At 37.3% G+C, this 18,325-nt stretch overlaps 1 protein-coding gene and 1 pseudogene across 2 annotated transcripts in view; one reads left to right on the top strand and one right to left on the bottom strand.

Moving 5' to 3' along the window:
* Positions 1-18,325, bottom strand: part of NR1D2 (nuclear receptor subfamily 1 group D member 2) — a 29,441-nt gene that overhangs the window by 10,151 nt on the left and 965 nt on the right. For both annotated transcript variants that reach the window (XM_011357445.2, XM_023531824.1), the window contains exons 2-6: positions 10,887-11,153; positions 9,658-9,746; positions 7,705-7,849; positions 5,502-6,127; positions 3,583-3,768 (exon numbers count right to left, since the gene is read on the bottom strand). In XM_011357445.2, coding sequence (XP_011355747.1) covers positions 3,583-3,768; positions 5,502-6,127; positions 7,705-7,849; positions 9,658-9,746; positions 10,887-11,153 — 1,313 coding nt within the window. The remainder of the gene's footprint in view (positions 1-3,582; positions 3,769-5,501; positions 6,128-7,704; positions 7,850-9,657; positions 9,747-10,886; positions 11,154-18,325) is intronic.
* On the top strand, positions 17,853-17,971 carry LOC111736328 (annotated as a pseudogene).

Below are 18,325 nucleotides of genomic sequence, written 5' to 3'. Positions count from 1 at the left end.
AAAGAAACTAAGCTACTAAGTCACATAGTCTCCAAGCCCCAAGTAAAAAGAGCAATATTTCAATGCAGTAACACTTGGAAACATCAAAACACCAAATGGAGCCAAGGCAAACGCAGGGGATGAACTCTAATTAGACTACTTCAAGAAACCATAACGCCAAGAGATAATACACAAACTATCACAGTAAAAGTGTTTTAGACACCAAGTTATAATCAAAATCCAAACCAAACCGGTCAACACTGCTTACCTACAGCCTCCCTCCACTATATCAAATGGTGACATCTGTCACATATCTCTCATAACCAGCGGACACTGACCAAACACCTTCCCTGTGCAATGCTCCCAAGAATAGACTTGTTTTACCCAAGACAATCCAAAAGAGGGTGAACCTTTTATGCAGATGGTGCTAAGTCCAGAACACAGCAATCCCAAGACAAAGCACAAGGCAGAAGAACTCAAGTTTCTGGAGTCTGGGATTTGTGTTCTGATCCTATGTTATGAATTTACTGGTAATCCAAGAAAAGTCTCTTCACATCTCCGGGTCATGGTTACCTAACCTCAAAATGGGTGAATTGAACTTACTTACTGACGTGGCTTTAAATCTTAAACTGTTTTTCCTTAAACTGAAGATCTCAACCTATAGGTGTTACTTTTGAATTACACCGCCACAGCTATTTCATTTATTAGTAAATATGGCTTCTCTGTTCTAATCCAGGTACCCCAGCAAAAGTCTGTGTGAGATGTGCAATGGCACAAGCAAAAACAGGAATGAGGAAAAAGAAATGAGGCAGGGAAGGAAAGAAAACCAATATTAGCAGTATTTTCTGAGCTTATCATCAAGAACACCTGAAGTTTTTGTACTGCAAAGGAAACCATCAACAAATCAAAAAGACAACAAACTGACTGGGAGAAGATATTCGCTAATGATACCTCTAATAAGAGATTAATATCCAAAATATATAAAGAACTCACACAGTTCAACAACAAAAAAACAAACAATCCAATTAAAAAATAGGCAGATGACCTGAACAGATATTTCTCCATGTGAAAAGATGCTCAAAGTCACTAATCACCAGAGAAATACAAATTAAAACCACAATGAGAAATCACTTGACACCTGTCGGAATGGCTATCATCAATAAATCAAAGAACAAGTACTGGCGAGGATGTGGAGAAAAGGGAACCCTCACACATTGTTGGTGGGATTGCAAATTGGTACAGCCACTATGGAAAACAGTATGGAGGTTTCTCAAAAAATTTAAAATGGATATACCTTTTGACCCAGCAATTGCATTTCTGGGTATTTATCCAAAGAAAACCAAAGCAATAATTTGTAAAGATCTATGTACTCCAATATTCATGGCAGCACAATAGTCAAGATACAAAGCAAACTAAATACTCATCAAAAGACGACTTAATAAAGAAGTTATGGTTCATATATACGATAGAATGTTACTCAGCCATTAAAAACTGAAATCCTACCATTTGCAATGAATGACATGGATGGACCTAGAGGTTAGTATGCTGAGTGAAATAAGTCAGAGAAAGATAAATACCATATGATTTCACTTATATGTGGCATCTAAGGAACAAAAACAAACAAACTAATCAAAATCAGACTCAAATATAGAGGAAAATCTGGTGATGGACAGAGGGGAGGGAGGGTTGGGGGACTGAGAGAATGGGGTGAAGGGTTAAATAAATACAAATTAGTAGCTGACAGATGGTCATGGGGATGGGGAGTATGGCATACGGAATGCAATTAGTATTAATTATCGGCTAGGTGGAGAGAAAGAACAATTAGGGGGATCATTTTATAAACTACATAAATATCTAAACAATGTACTATATACTTAAAACTAAAAATATTTTTTAAAATTAAAAAAAAAAAACAAAAAAAACAAAAAAAAAAACCCTGAGAACTAGATCTTGTGGGACCATACAGAGAGAAGTTAAAAGATATCCCCTGGCTCCCTTTCTCCACTGATCAAACATCAACTTCCCACCTACCACCCTGTATTTCAGAATAATGCTTAAGTGAGCTCCTATCAAGTCCTGGGGATTCTCACACCTCAGTAGCAGGGAAGCCCTGGAGCAGACAGGTGAGAGACACTTAACTAAGCACAAGGAGAGGAACTGTCTGGACCAGTTGACGACAATGGCCGCCCCAAGCCCAGGCAGAATACATCACAGCAAGAGAAGCTGAAGTAGAAAAAGTAGCCATGGATTCTAGAATGAGGTGAGGCTGAGAAAATCTGAGGTAGCAAAGAGATATTTGATACCCTCCAAATGTTCTACATTCTCCTAAAAGACAAAAACCATATTCTATTTACCCTTTGTATTCTATGCCAAACAGAGTAAACTCCAAACTAGGCTTTCAGTAGGTGTCTGCTCTTCTGGAGAACCCACCAGGTCTACATCTAAAAGCAGTACTAGAACGGGGAGTTCACATGTTGGGAATGCAGAACATTGATATATTTTTTTAAATTTATTGGGGTGACATTAAAAAAATTATAAAGGCTCCAAGTGACACTTAACTAAGTTTTTGTCTTGTTCATTTGTTGTTTTCAGTTTTATATCCTGCATATGAGTGAAATCATATGGTTTTCAACTTTTTCTGTCTGACTTATTTCACTTAGCATGAAAATCTCAAGATCCATCCACGTCGCAAATGGCAGTATTTCATCTTCCCTTATGGCTAAGTAATATTCCAGTGCATATACGTACCACATCTTCTTTACCCAGTCATCTATTGAAGGACCCTTTGCTTGTTTCCATGTCTTGGCCACCGTGAATAATGCTATGGACAACAGCATGCACATATCTTTACGGATAAATATTTTCAAATTTTGGGGGGTGGATACCCAGAAGAGGGACTGCTGGGTCATATGGTAGTTCTATTCTTAATTTTTTGAGGAAGCTCCATACTGTTTTTCATAGTGGCTGCACCAATTTACATTCCCACCAGCAGTGTATGAGGGTTCCTTTTTCCCACAACCTCTCCAACACTTATTGTCTTGTTGATAATAGCCACTGTTAACAGGTGTGAGGTAGTATCGCTTTGTGGTTTGGATTTGTATTACCCTAATAGCATCTTTTCATATGATTTCACTCTGTTGGCCATTTGTATGTCTTCTTTGGAGAAATGCAAGGAAAATAAAAGCAAAAATAAATGAATGGAACTATCAAACTAAAAATCTTCTGCACAGCAAAAGAAACCATCAGTAAAACAAAGAGGCAGCCTTCTGAACGGGAGAAGACATTTGCAAAAAACACCTGAGATAAAGGGCTAATATCCAAAATATAAAAGAACTCATACAATTCAACAACAAAAAAAACAAACAATCCAATTAAAAAAAATGGGCAGAGGACGTGAACAGACACTTCTCTCAAGAAGACATATAAGCATTTATATTTCAAGTGCTAAGTAACTCTGGACTCAACTAGTCTTCTCCCAAAATCCTGAGATGGTCATTCTTTTGTTTGTAGTTTCAGCCTCTGGACTATAAACACTTATTTAGAAAAGAATGAAGATAAAACACTATATGTCCTATATCCATATTCAAAGTAAACAAAATCTACCTCAAAAGTTCCAGCCTTTAAAAGGTTGACCTGGTCATGCTGAGAGAGATCTCTGAATCCAGGAATACGCTTTGCAAATTCCACCACTTCTTTCACTGCTGGGGTGAAGCTCATTGAAAATTCTTCCCAGATTTCATGCCCCGATTTATGAGGATCCACATATGGAGACATACTCATTGGACAAACCTAGCGTGCACAAAACAGAAAGCTCTTAAAATGGGAGAGGTGGTAAAGAAATTTCAAAAGTGACATCTCAATTACTAGAAAAGCCAACATGAAAATAACCCTCAGATGCTACTGATTATAGCACTTTCTCTTTTGCTAATGGCCTTTTGATAGAAAGTCTCATAGAAACCTAATTTAAATAGCAATTAACTTGTTATCATGAAAGAGGTAGCCTAAACAAAAATGAGGTCCATAAGGAGGTATTTCAAATACCTATTGCACAGGTTTATTTTGTAACACTGCTGCCACTCTATGCTGGCTTTATGGTTTCCAAACAAACTCATACATATTTACTTGACTGCCAACCCTGTTAGTTACTTACAACAAATATTAAAATTACCATTTCTTAGGTGCGGAAATTTAACTCTAAAAGGTTTAATGACTTATCCAAATATAGCTAGAAGTCACAGGCCTAGAACCCAAGCCCACATATAGTTAATATTTCGAAACTCACTTTTCTTTAAATGGGCACAATTACAGTACTATAACTTCAAAGAGGAATTTTTAAAAAAGTGATGCCTCACTTTTTTAAAAAGGTCCTAACCATTTAATTTCATAAACACTGACTTCCACTTGTTTAATTAGAGAACAATGACTGGAGGTGATACAAGGTGAACCTTCTAAATGGGGATGGGGGAGGTAAAAAATAGGATGCCAAGAAGGTATAAAAATGCTAAAAAGATTATGAAATATGCACTATACACTCTATTAATAAAATACGCCTTTAAATTTTCACTAGATCCATAGGAGATCCAGGAATTTTGGAATGATTCTATAACCATGAGGAGTATCACAAAATTAGAACCTAAATTCTTAGATTCTTCCCTCCTTAAGGCAACCACAAAGTTTCATAAAATATAAGATCACCTTTCAGATCCATGGGATCAAATACTTGCAAGTGACCAAAAAATCTAATATAAGGACTGGGTTAGAGTCAACTATTTTGGGGGGAAAAAAAAAAAGAAGAAGAAGGCTTTAATTACCTGGCTGTAGAAAATACCATGCACTATCAAAGGACCTCATGATTTAAACTGGATATGGTGTGGTACTGATGTTTTTGATGAAATTTTGGCTGAATATAAACACTGTACTTTCATGTAGATGGTTGTATTTGATGATTAAAAAAACTTGAATGATATAACATTAACTTATCTCATAGGATGAAGTCTGAGAAAATCCTTAGAAGTTAGCCTATTAAATTAAAATAGTCCTAAATTCTCACGCAATAAAACATCCATGTTCTATATCCAAAGACCTTTTGGCATTATAATGGTTAAAGAAAACTCTTTCCGTATAAATCATTGAATTACTGGCTGTGACAGGCTAAAAGATCAGCCCTAAGAGAAAATCTCAAAGCTAGTAGTGATTAATCAGAATGCTTAAATTTTGAAAGAGATTTCTAAAAATTAAAGGACCAATTCTGCATGATCCATATTTCACATAAAATCCTAATCCCAATCATAGTATCAATCTTATCACATGCTTGTATCTAATTCTTATAGGTCATTCGACAAATAATGTTTATTAAGTATTTGACCTAAAATACTGCATAAAACTGATTCTGTAAATCTCTTAGGTTTTCTGACACTCTCCTCCCACCCTCAAAGCTTGTATATCCCCGCATAAAAGAAAACCTTCAAAGCTTTCCTTGATACAAGGTGAGCAAAAAAAAAAAAAAAATGATTTCACTATACCAGATGCATTCTCCCTCCATTGTTGCACAGGTAACTATTCTTGTTCTCATTCTGAGAAAATCCATCTATCGAAACTCTATCACATACTCTTTGAGTATAAGCATTGGAGAAGTTCATACAATGTCCATTTGCAATACAAATGGCATGCCCATTTGGGTAATGCATTATATTCCTCCCTTTATACTGTCCATTGAGATTCTGCGGGCTCTCACTACAAGGAAAATGGCTGCTAAGCCCACTGCCACAATGATCATGATTTAAATTATATTGCTCCGTGTTCTTGGCAATCCGTTCTCTCTGGGGCTGCAAGGTCTCCGCTGAGTTTTCTTGCTGCTCTTGATTATACATAAAGGTATCCTTGTGGGCTCTCGTCACCATGCCAATCACTTCCTCCTTTGCAAAATCAGAAGAAGGAGGAGAAGAGCTCTTGACGTTTTCTTGCTCCAGCTGAGGCTTGGGTCGCAGCTGTTCCTGGGCTGGTAAGGCTGTCTGTTCATGATGTTCTACTAATGTGTCATTCTGTAAATGACCACTGAACTGGCTGTTCATCATGGTCTTCATCGCACTTTGCATTTCAATTAGCATCCTCTGTTTTTCACGCTTAGGAATACGACCAAATCGAACAGCTATTGAAGAAAAAGATATTTAACATCTATATTCTAAATAAGACCTGTTATACAAAAGGATAACACGAAATTATCTCTAATAGCTATGGTCTCTATTCATACAAGTTAAAGAGTATCCATATGTCTCTGGCCCAAATTATTCTAAATTTACAGGTTGTTTTTGATGTACTAAAGGAAGTGAATATCTGATATCTGTCAATTTACTTTCATAATCTTATTCTCAAGACCCAAAAATACTCGACATTAAATGATCTGCTCCTTACTGGCTTCTTCAAAAAAAATCTTAGAAAAAAAATACCAAGGTCAATAGAAATGCAGTTATCAAAAAATAAACGTGCTAGATTTTAATTAAAATCAATGAAATAAATAAAAATGAAATTGTTCATCCTCCATTATTTGAGGCTAGTCTTAGAATTTGTCTGTCTCCAACATTCCCTGAGGAAATAAAAAAACAAAAATCTTTCTAGTCTTTTATAAAGAGATAATAAAAATTCAATATACCCACCCAGCAAGAAAGCCTTACTAATCTAATTGTATCTCTGACATTATCAGACAAATAATTTCATCATGTTTCATACTCTACCTCTGCTTCCTCTCCTTCACAAATGATTGCCATTTTTATTCTTTTGGGGCAATCACAGTATCCATCAACTTTGGATTACTATTTCTAGTTCTATAAAAAATTTTTTGGCAATTACAAGTCCAAAACATTAATTGCTGAAATCTTTATTTAAAAAGCTCCTTATTGCAATACTGTATTTCTATGTAAGATACTAAAGTTAGAGTAACCTAAGGGGCTGTTTAAATGACCCTTCCCTAGATAAATGAGGTTCATTCTTAGCAATTCTTAATTAGCCCTATTTAACTAATCCCTCTGAAAACCTCCTACTCCTGTTATGTTACTTAAAACAGAATGAGACTATCCAAAGATGATTTCCCTAAGCACAATACAATCCAGTGATGTCATCCATAGATAATACTAACAGTACCATAAATTACAACTTTTATTTTCCATGGGAATGGATCACACCAGAATGGAGCAACCTTCTCCATTCCAGACTTTAATATTTCTTTCAATTTCACATGTCCTTTCAGTGTACTCAGAATCTGTGCCCTAAAAACACATTATCATCTCAGGGCTGAGAAAGCAATAGAGATAATCCACAAAGGGAGAAAAAGGTTCATCAGGAATGCTAAGAAATTAGGGAGAAAGAGTCATGGATTCCTATATCAAGAAAAACTAAATCTTTTTTATGGGGGAAAAAAAAAAGAGTATTCAAATTGTACAGGGGGGAAAAAAAAGAGTATTCAAATTGTACAGGGGAAAAAATGGGTCTTTTTACAAGAAGCAACAAAAAAGAAGTGAGCCAAAAGCTGTTTCTGGGGTGATGTCACTAAAACTTGACTTTAATGAATTTGGCATCCTACAAGACATCAAAATGTGTTTTCTAAAATCTGCTTCACCCTAAGCACGAGAGGGCCATTGATAACTGGTTTATAGCTCTGGTTTATGCTGAGGAATAAGAGCCAAGCTCCATATGCTTTAAGAAAGAATGCTCTTTAAACTGGGAACATACCATCTCTCGACATTCCAACAGACAGACACTTTTTGAAGCGACACTGCTGACATCTGTTCCTATTCATTCTCATTATAGAACAGTTTTCGTTCTTCAAGCATTTCTTGTACTGGATGTTTTGCTGAATGCTTCTCCGAAAGAAACCCTAAGAACAAAGGAAGATGTACCCATTCACTTAAAAGCATGCTTCCCACATCTTACTATCCAATATATTACTAGCTACACCTAGGAAATAATTTTAGACTAGAACAAAGAGAAATATAATTTTGACACACAAATTTAACTGGATTCTTACCAGAATTAGTAAGCACCTACACCTACTAGCCAAACAAAACTTTTTCTTCTCTTTGAAGAATCTTGGTGCTTGCCAAAGCACCCCTTATCCTACACTTTACCCTGTCACCAGCCCCTGCCTGCAGCCACATTTTCCAGCTCATACTTTAATTACATACAAATTCCAAAACTCATGAAATATGACTGATGCTTAAAGAGTAGACAGGAAAAAAATGTGTTCCAGAGCTATAATTCCCTCACTGGAACTAGGGATTATGCTAGAAGAGCTTGGTCTTTCCTGGATCATTACCTGCTGACACCAGCAAGGCCTACTTACAAGTGCCTGGCTGCTTGTCAACAACAGGTAAGTGTCACACCACACGCCCACAGATCAACTAATGATCCAAAGACAGTTCCCAGCTAGGTGGCTCTAACTAACTAACTGTCTTTACTGCACAAATAATTTAAGTACATGCTCTGTGATAGGTATTCAAAGATCTCCAAGGAGAATAGGAAAGTCAAGAACACAATTACTAAAATTATTTTAAACTCCAGTTTCCTTGAATATCATAAGGAACCACGCATTTCATGAATCTATATTAGTAATTGTGGGATGCAACAGTTAAATATTACTGCACTACTGTAATTGGACACTACACTCTCTGAGCTAGATACACTATTAAGAGAGTATAGAACAATTATGAGTATTTATCAAGAATACACAATTAGGCACATTTGCTCATGCTTTTGTTTCTCTAGCTATAAAGTGAGAATTGTTGCTTGTTTTCCATTTCTTTCCCTTTTTTGGGGGGGGGGAAAGAAGTGTTTATAAAATTTTTTAAATGGTGGGGGAAATCCTACATCTATATAAAATACTAGTGTTGTTAAGTGACCCAGCCATTAAGAGCTACCAAAATCACAATTCATTCAAAACCACCCTAGAAAACATTTCTTTCATTATGTACATTCATTATCTTGCTCACCCACCATATCTAGCAAAATGGGATTCCTGCTTCTGGCCTTCAGTCAGAGACAGCAAGAGCACGTGTCTCGGCCATGTTAAATTTGATACTCAGGAGAAAGGATTGTGCCAGATTTAAAGAGAGATATTCTCTGGAATAAGTAGGAGGTACAGACCATCTCACTTGGAATTATCTGACAGACGCTCTAAGAAATAGTCAACTAAACTTACGATGAGCTTTCCCAAGCCCTAAATTTACATTCAAGTTTCTTTTACTCAGTTGGTATTACTTCCAAAGATACCACATTTTTATAAGTATCTAGGAATTATTCCCAACTCCTAGCACCTGACATGTCAGAATATCATGTCAGAAACCTATTCGAAGTCTGTTTTGCTCCCTGCTGTTTCCCACCACCTAGAACAGAGCCTGAAACATAATAAATTAGCATCTGTGCACTTGATTTCATACCATAATTAAGTTTGAGTCAGAGAGCAAATTTATTTTCATCAAAATCTTTTAAAAAATACTTTCATTGAATTAAAAATACATTTTTCAAAACCGGTTATGTTTATATACTACGTAAAATGCTTTAGACTTTAAGAGGAGGAACTGACTTCTCTCCTCCTCCCAGATTATCAACTGCGGAAACTGGCAAACCTAACTCCAACTTCTTTAATCCCAGAATCAGTAGCTTAAAGGAAACAAAAGCATGCTTTACCTTACAGCCTTCACAAGCATGAACTCCATAGTGGAATCCTGATGCCACATCCCCACAGACTTTACACAGCAGAACCATGCCACTAAATTCTAAGGCATGAACAGACACAAAAGTGAAAAGAGAGAAGAAAAATGTCAGCTGTTTGTTTTCTTACCAATAGAATATTTTATTTTGTTCTACTTGTTAAGTATTTTAGAAGATACAAATCTATTTTCGTCATGTAAAAGAAAAATCTTTACACCAAATTAACAAATCAAAAGACATCATAGTTTCCTTTTAAAACAGTTCATGGGACTGTTGAAAATATCGCTGAAAAGCTGGTTTTGTCCTTTCCTGATGATTTTAAACATACCTGAAATTTTGTAAATCTAGAGTTACCTTACACCAGATATGCAACCAGAACTAAGAAAACAATTCTCTCAGATAAGCAGTAGCCAGGCAGAGAAGTCAGTCATCTGTCTTCACGAGCTGTACAGATACTCAGCTCAATTAACCTCAGATAGGTCCTAGGCACCAGATAGGTCCTATTCCTTCCCGATCCTCCTCTATACCAGCCAGTCTTACCTCCACACTCACTCAGGGGTCCAAATTCCACTACTCATTTGGTTATCCCAATCCCAAATGTTCCTAGCTCCAACTTCATGAAGGCAAACCCCTTCCTTCTGTTCTAGAAACCAGGTTCAGTACTAGGAGTCCAGAAGAAAGATAATTGTGAAAATGTGGCAAAAAGGGGTACCCTAGAGCAGCAGTCCCCTATCTTTTTGGCACCAGGGACCAGTGCTTCTATGAGACTGTGATACCTGATGATCTGAAGTGGAGCTAAGGGGGTGATGTTAGTGCTGGGGAGCAACCACAAATACAGATGAAGCCTTGCTAGCTTGCCCACCCACCACTCATCTCCTGCTGTGCAGCCCAGTTCCTAACAGGCCATGGACCAGCAACGGTCTGCAGCCCGGGGCCTGGGGACTCCTGCCCTAGAGGAAACATAGTAAGGTGCAGTGCATATCCACATATCTTGTTCTGTGGCAAGAATCAGTTATGACAGCCCCTAGAAACCCGTAACTTTTAAAATCATCACTGATTTTCTTACCCAACTACTAAACTATTATTACCTAGAAAGAAGTGAAAATTATACCCAAAAATATAATGGTTCCCCAAATGAAAAATTAATAAAGTAAGCCCCTCCTGCAATTAATGGCATCAACCTTTAGAAAACTAAAGTAACTTACTTGTCACTCCACTATGACTCTTTGTCATCCCAGGTGCACTGGATTTGCTTGTTTTCATAGAACAATCTATTCGATCATTCTTCAGGATGCCTTCAATATTGGCGAGATCACCACTTTTGGGATTACTATTGTTATCAGAATTAGAGCTGTTTGGAGAAGATGGAACAGAAGAAAAGGAGGACTGGAAACTATTCTCAGAACCCTCACTGTGACAAGAGGCAGGGCTAGAGGCTGAGCTGGAAGAACTTATGTAGGCAATCACACCTCCTAGAAAAGAGAGGAGAAAATCAGATAATTAGATACAATATACATTTTCTATTTTTGCCAATCTGAACAGTAAAGTCGCTAACTTTAGAAATTGGTTACTGGTTAAATGTCTGCTTATCCCAAAAGGAAAAATAACTTATTTTCCTTATTTCCTACTATTCTTCTTGCCTCCACAAAGTTCAAAGCCCTGATTTAAAAAGTGAGAAGGCGCTCACTGCCTTGGTTATTCTGAGCACATACAGATCCAAACATAAAGCTTTTCATTTTCCAATCTTTTCATAAAAGGAATGAAAAACTTTCCTGAGTGACTATATACCTTAGAGTAAACAAACTGTTGTGGCCACTAAGAAATCCGGTTCTGGTCCTCTCTTTACCTCCTTCATATGACACAATCCGAAAAACAATGAGTTCATCATCTGCCTCCTCCATCACTTGGCTAAAACACAGGTTAATTAAGAACAGATGTAACGTTTGGAACTCCAGACAAAGTAATTTATGTAATTCAAAATGGGGAACCTTCCATAGCTGTTGCTCCCAGAGTCTTTGTTTTGATGCTCCCCGAAGACTTCTACGACTGACTACCCACTAAACCGCAGTCCCACGCCCTGCCTTCTCCACCTACTTCTGCCACTGGACTTACAGACACACTTATCCCTAAGCAGCTCTTAAGGAATCCAGACTCACTACTTGTTCTTCTGACTCACTATTTACAGTACATTTTAAAGAGGCTGGAAGAATGCAGACAATCTGAGAATAACTTTTAAGGTTGAAGTTAATGCCCGCTTCACAGAGCTTCTCTCAAAACACTATTCACAACTTTATCAATATAACCACAACCCCTCTCTGAAAACTGATCTTGACCTCTTAGAGACTATAAACATTCCAGGTTAAGAAACAACATTTAAAATTATTCTTAAGGTATAATTACCAACTTCTTCCCTCAAAGAGATAAAATGTTGCAAGAGTAACCTCATGGCCAAATATATTATTGCAGTTTCTTTTTCTCTTCCCTCCATCATTAACAAACATTTATTGTCTTTTTCAATATATATCAGATCAAAAGTTAATTATCGCTCTTCCAACACGGTCCTGAGCTCTTATTTAAACCTCCTGTTTTCCTGTTTCCACCTATTTCTCAACTACACCTTAAGCACCTAGGTGCTTAGAAAGTGTCTCTTCATTCTCTATACATGCTTTACAGGTAATAAGCCTGCCATAAATATTTTTAAGACTTACTTCTCATCCTTTGTGAAGCCTGTATCTAATAGCATGGACAGATCCCAAACAGTATACAACATCACTAAGAAGCCGCAAGTAAAACGGCATTTCTGACAATTTGGATGACTACGCTGAGTAGTAAGTGGAGCATTTTGTACGTTCTCAAAGTAATAACTGCAATTTAAGCATTGGCTCTGAAATAAAACTTTCTCTGCTAAAGGGAAAGGCCTTCCCACTTTTTTTGGATAAGAGCCATACTTCATAAGTCATTTAAAATATACACGCACTCAGCAAAATCTGAGGCCAAAACAATCCCAAAGAACGAAAAGACATTTCCATGTAGAGAAGAAAAAAAAAGCAGAGGAATTTTAGTCTTTTAGTCACTTTTAGCCTGTCACATTGAAATTAGGTAACAGATATGTATTTAAGTACCGATTACATATATCCAGTCTGAGAAGCCCCTGAGAAGTAAGGCACAATCACAACTCTCAGGAAGTTTAATTACCGTCCAGAAGAGAAGTTAAAACAGGTGCCTACTACGCCAAGAAAAACACAACAGTGTTCATCATACACAGAATTAATATGCATAAGTGCAATGACATGCACTTGAGTTTTAAACAATGTGGACAAGTCCATGCACTTTTTCATTCATTAAACATATGCCTAGCATTAGTCTTGCAAGTGTGAATCTGCTCTTTCTATAGTCTGACATATGACTATATGTCAAATGCTCCCTTAGCATGTGCTTATCACCTGCCCAGAATAATGCCAGGTCTTTATGATTACTATCTGTCCTGCAATGTGGTCCTTACTTATAAACCAGTCACTCTCAAAGTGTGGTCTCTGGACCAAGGACTTCAGCATCACTTGGAAATCTGTTAGAAACACAAGTTCTCAGGCCCCACTCTAGGTCTACTGAATCAGAAACTTTAATCACTCTCTTGGTAATTCTGATGCACAGTAAAATTTGAGAACCACTGCCATGAAACCAGCTACTTCACCTATGCTCAATGGAAGAAAAAGTGGCCAAGGGTAATTTTAATAACATTTCATCTATCACTGATTTAAAAATCTAAAACCTTTTAAGCCTCCAAACACAAGGAGAAAAAGCTTCCTCACTTTGAGTTTATTCTCATCATCCATGAAGATTACATAAAATGCATACCATCAAAAAAACTTACTGGTTTTCCAAAATACACATTTCTAAAGCCCTGCCCATACGAGAGAAGGCATCCTCGGGAATGGAGATTTTTAAAAGTTTCCAGGATGATTCGTTGTACCATGAAGTTTAAGAATGGCTACAATCAGTGAATTTAAACAAAAATTTGGACCATAGTTTTAAAAGTTGATGTTTTCATTGACATAACTGCCAGAATACCCTTAACATTCTGTGATTCCAAAAAGAAACACTTTTAACCTGGAAGCCCATCAAATATCATGTTACCAGGTAAAAACCATGGTGCCATCTGTTGTAATAAAACCTTAGAAATCTGAAGTTCACATTAGAAATTCTAGGTATTAACAATCTGCTACTTTTTTCACATGTCTCCACTCAGAATAGGATACAAGAAAAATATTATCCTTAATGCTGAATAAACTCCCAAAGGAAGGTCTCACAGGTACTTTTCTAAAATATTAGGTTAGGTAGTAAATTTACTTCCTAAAATCTCAAGAGGATAAAAGATGAGATGGTGATGGTTTTCCTTAGCAGACTTTCCAAGGGCCAGCATCTGAGTCGGCCATTTACATTGACAAGGCCATTGGACTACCCCAGCTTAGAAAAACCCTTTTAAAATCAGAGCTATCTCGATGGCTTAAGAACTAGTTTAAAGCACTGACTGGGCAATGGAAGGTATTATTATTACCCAAAACACACCTTCCTTCACAAAGGCTCCAAAATCAAACCTACGAAAAATTGTTGGGCTATTATCAATCTAGTTAAGACCCTATTCCTATCTTTAGGGCGTTCAACAATCGTTCACAACAAGAATTTATGCCAGGCACCATTGAATCAAAGATGACCCATTCAGAAGCAGCTATGGTCTCCTAGCAAGACCTTCTATACTGATTTGGTTGTCTTAGCATCTACTCTTGCTACCAGACATCAATCTAATGACCTGATGACTAACAAACCAAATGGGTTGAATTTTAATTTCCTAGAAGGAACAGAGTACACCTACTAGTTCCTCAACCCAATGAAAAAAGAAAAGTGAAAACTACAAGCCACCAAGTCCTTAATGAATGTCAAAAATAAAATGACGCATTCACATCACATTTCATCCTCATTAAGAACCCTGTGAATTAATTTCCAGTATCCCATTTTACTGATGAGCGACTCGGAGCTCAGAGAGGTTAGGTAATACAGCTCGCTAAGTGGCAGTAATACAGTTCACCAGAGGGCAGACTATTATTTCTTACTGAGGAAACCTGGGCAAGCAAGTCACTTTCAATTTCTCTAAACCTGAGTCATCTTCTACAAAATGGTATTCATAAATGGGGATTATTAAAGTGCTTTTTACGCATATAAATTTTTATAATAAATCGAGAAAGGTAAAATCTCTGAACCAGCAAGTCCCAGCACTTCCAGAAACAGGCAGAATGTACTTCTCAGATGCCTCAAGCTAAAATTAGGTGAGGCAGAGTCTTCTCTATTTTTAGCTGAAAAGGACCCTGGAGTTGGGCCAGGTTCCTAGACTAGGGCTTACCCAGTGGTCAATTTCAGACAAGCTAGAAGTCAATATCCAATTTTGTCCAACTGAAAAGCACTTATTTCCCTGTATATATTGGGGTTTTCTTACCCCAATTCTAGGCTTCCCCATCATCGAAATCCTCCCACTCCCACTGGAAAGCATGCTGGAGGTTCAAGTCATGACTGTACTCTTTTGCTTTGTGACTTACAAAGCAAAACATTTTTACCTCCAAGAAGTTTTAGTTTTCTCATATTAAAAGGTTATTAATAATTTCTAATCACAGGATGGGAAAGTAGATCTAATTGAAACACTAAACTTCCAACTGTGTCCTGAGTGCCAGGGCTCCAGAGAACAGTACTGCCCCTTCCCCGAAAGCCTTATAGACCAACTGGAGAAAGAGCTATATTAACCATTAATTTCAGTGCAATGTGAGCAACCTTCATACATGATTGTGAACTGCCGAGGATCACACAAGAGCACTACACAGGGCAGAGATCAAGAGAGGCAAATACAGCCAAGGTGAAAGTAAGTGGGGTCTTGAAGAATATGATTGTAAATTATTAAATGATGTACCATGTAAGAGGTTATTTAAGAAAACAATAGTATGACAAAAAACAAATAGGTCTTATTTTCTAAAATAGTGTTTTGTCTCCATGTAAATTGCTGAGGAGTAGGGGCAAGTGTAATCTAGTGTCTGGCGGAAAAAAAAAAAAAAACAGATTGACTAGCAACAAGATTTAAACAGTAGAATGATGAAATTGGGAGGCCCTGCTGACGCCTGCCCTTTTCCGCCAGCTATGGCCCTATATCACTGCAAACGGAATAGGTCTACACAGGATCTCTTTCACCCCCAAGAAAACAGGACCACCAAGTTGTGTACATACCTTTGAACGCCATGCAGGCTTAAACCTATTACAGCGGTTAGCTTGTGCTCCTCAAGTGGACTTTGTGGATTCAAAATCTGGCTCTACCACTTGCCTGCATAAGTTATTTAACTTCAATTTACTTGGCCCCTCATCTTCAAATAGTGACAACAGTACATTCCTTCACAAAATTGTGAGGTATCAAAGTAGCAACACATGTAAAGGCCCTCCCACACAGTAAATGTTCTACAAGTATTGGTGACTATTACTTTACCATCATAATACTGGCAGAGTTCAATCAAAATAGTTGAAACAAAACTAACCTTCCCTGTTTCTTCTTTCCTTCAATTTCGAAAGTATCATATTGACCCCGTCATTTCTGTATTCTTATTTCCACACTAATTTCTGAATCCCTTAACTCCAGCAGTTTTCTACTTTCACTTCTGACTCCTCCCATTATTGTGCTGTTTCTCTCTCCAAGCAAGTATTTCTTTACCCTTATCTCCTTCTGATGTTTTCTTTCCAATTTTGGAGAAACACAGTAGAATACAGCTTTGTAAAGATATGAATGAACTACGTGGGAATGTTTTCCTAATTTTTAAAATATGAGTTACAGCCTTGGTTAATGCAATGAGTTATTTAAAGAATATGGTATAGTCAATAAAAACCTGTGATAAAATTGTATGAGTCAATTTCTACCACTTCTATTTCATATCTGAATTCGTCATGGAGGGCAGAGACACAGTATGTCATGAATTATAGGGCAATTAGATGAAATGGTCACTAGCTGAATGTGAACCGACTAATACAATGATATCGACCCCAAATTAAAGGTCAGAGGTGTGCCACACAGCACTGAATTTGGCCCCACCCTACTCAATATTTACAACAATTTGAAGAAAGTTAAAGGGAATGTTTATCAAAGCTCTGACAGATAAATGGCAGAAATTGTTAATATACTAACAGCTTGTGACAGCTTGAACTTGGAGCCAAAAGGAACAAGAAAAAATTTTAAGAAAGCCAATTGCAAATTCCTCCACTTCAGGTCAATTATCCGCACAAGGGATGAAATCTAGCTTCCAAACAGTTCACATGAAAAGGTCCTAATTGACTACAAGGTTACTATGAGTCAGCAAAGCAATATGCCACAAAAGAGCCTGCCAGAGAATTCATTTGCACCAAAATCCAAAACTTCGAACTTGCTAACTGTCCAACCATTTCCGCAGAAGCCTGTTCACTTTTTGGTGCTAAGCCCCAAGGGCAACAAGGATGATGATCAAAACAAACAAACACCAACAATGAGTAAGAACCAAGGGATGAGAACTGGAAGTGGAAGAACTGGAGGGATGGGGGTAACGGTCCTCCAAAGGAAGTTTTATAATTTGTAGCTCCAAAAGTCAAGAACAATATTAGTGATATTGTTCCACAAAAGTTCAAACCAGAGAAAAACTTTCTAATCACTTGAGCCTGTCCATATTTGAGGTTTCGAAGTAGGAAAAATTTATTAATGCTAAAAGCTAAGTTAGAAAAGATTAAACCTGATAATCTCCATATCCTATCAAGTAAAAATTTGAATTCTATGATAAAGTTATCTATTTTTAAAAAATATCCTCAAAGGCCAAGGAGGCCCATAGATAATTAAGTTAGAGAATGACTTTCACTGTTGGTAGAAAATTCATAACACATTTGTTATCAAGGCATGGTTTCAGCATATAACAAAAAAATTAAAACTAGCTTATTCTGTAGCCTCACTGGCTTCAGGTATAAAGGACATCATTTGTTTGTGGGCAGACACAATGGGAGAAAGAAGGTATTGTTCTGGGGCAACATAACAGGAAATGTAACAAGAAAAAAAATTGTAAAGCCAAATTCTGTCGATTAGGTCCAGGAAAGGTCATCCACAAATAAGTTTTTTAAAAAATTAACTGGTCTACAGCTATGCCAGCCTGAACAAGCCCAATCTCATCTGATCTTGGAAGCTAAGCAGGATCGGGCCTGGTTAGTACTTGGATGGGAAACCACCTAGGAAGACCAGGCGCTCTAGGCATCAAAAAAAAAAAAAAAGAAAAGAAAAAAATTAACTGACAGAACAATGCCCACTATTACGTAAGAGCTCGGAGTCACTTAGGATCATCAGAGTCATCCGGACCGCACGTGAGCTGAATGATTAGCTATGGGTGTGACCCGTTTACAGTGAGGCTCACGGCCCAAAGGGACTTTCAGCCAGTTTTTATGACTGAAGTAATGTAAGATAGGTCGTGTCCTAGAAGAAACCTTTTTTTTTTTTTTTTTGAAACCGTGAAGCAGCATAACAAGAGTAGGTTTAGTCCCAACTGCCTGGCGCTGCTTGGGATCTAAGCACCTCATAGTCCTTGGAGGGTCTTGTGGGAAGCCCCACGCC

This window comes from Pteropus vampyrus, unplaced genomic scaffold (assembly GCF_000151845.1).
Source record: "Pteropus vampyrus isolate Shadow unplaced genomic scaffold, Pvam_2.0 Scaffold1, whole genome shotgun sequence".
In the NCBI taxonomy this organism is placed as follows: Eukaryota; Metazoa; Chordata; class Mammalia; order Chiroptera; family Pteropodidae; genus Pteropus; species Pteropus vampyrus.
This window is presented reverse-complemented; position numbering and strand designations above follow the sequence as displayed.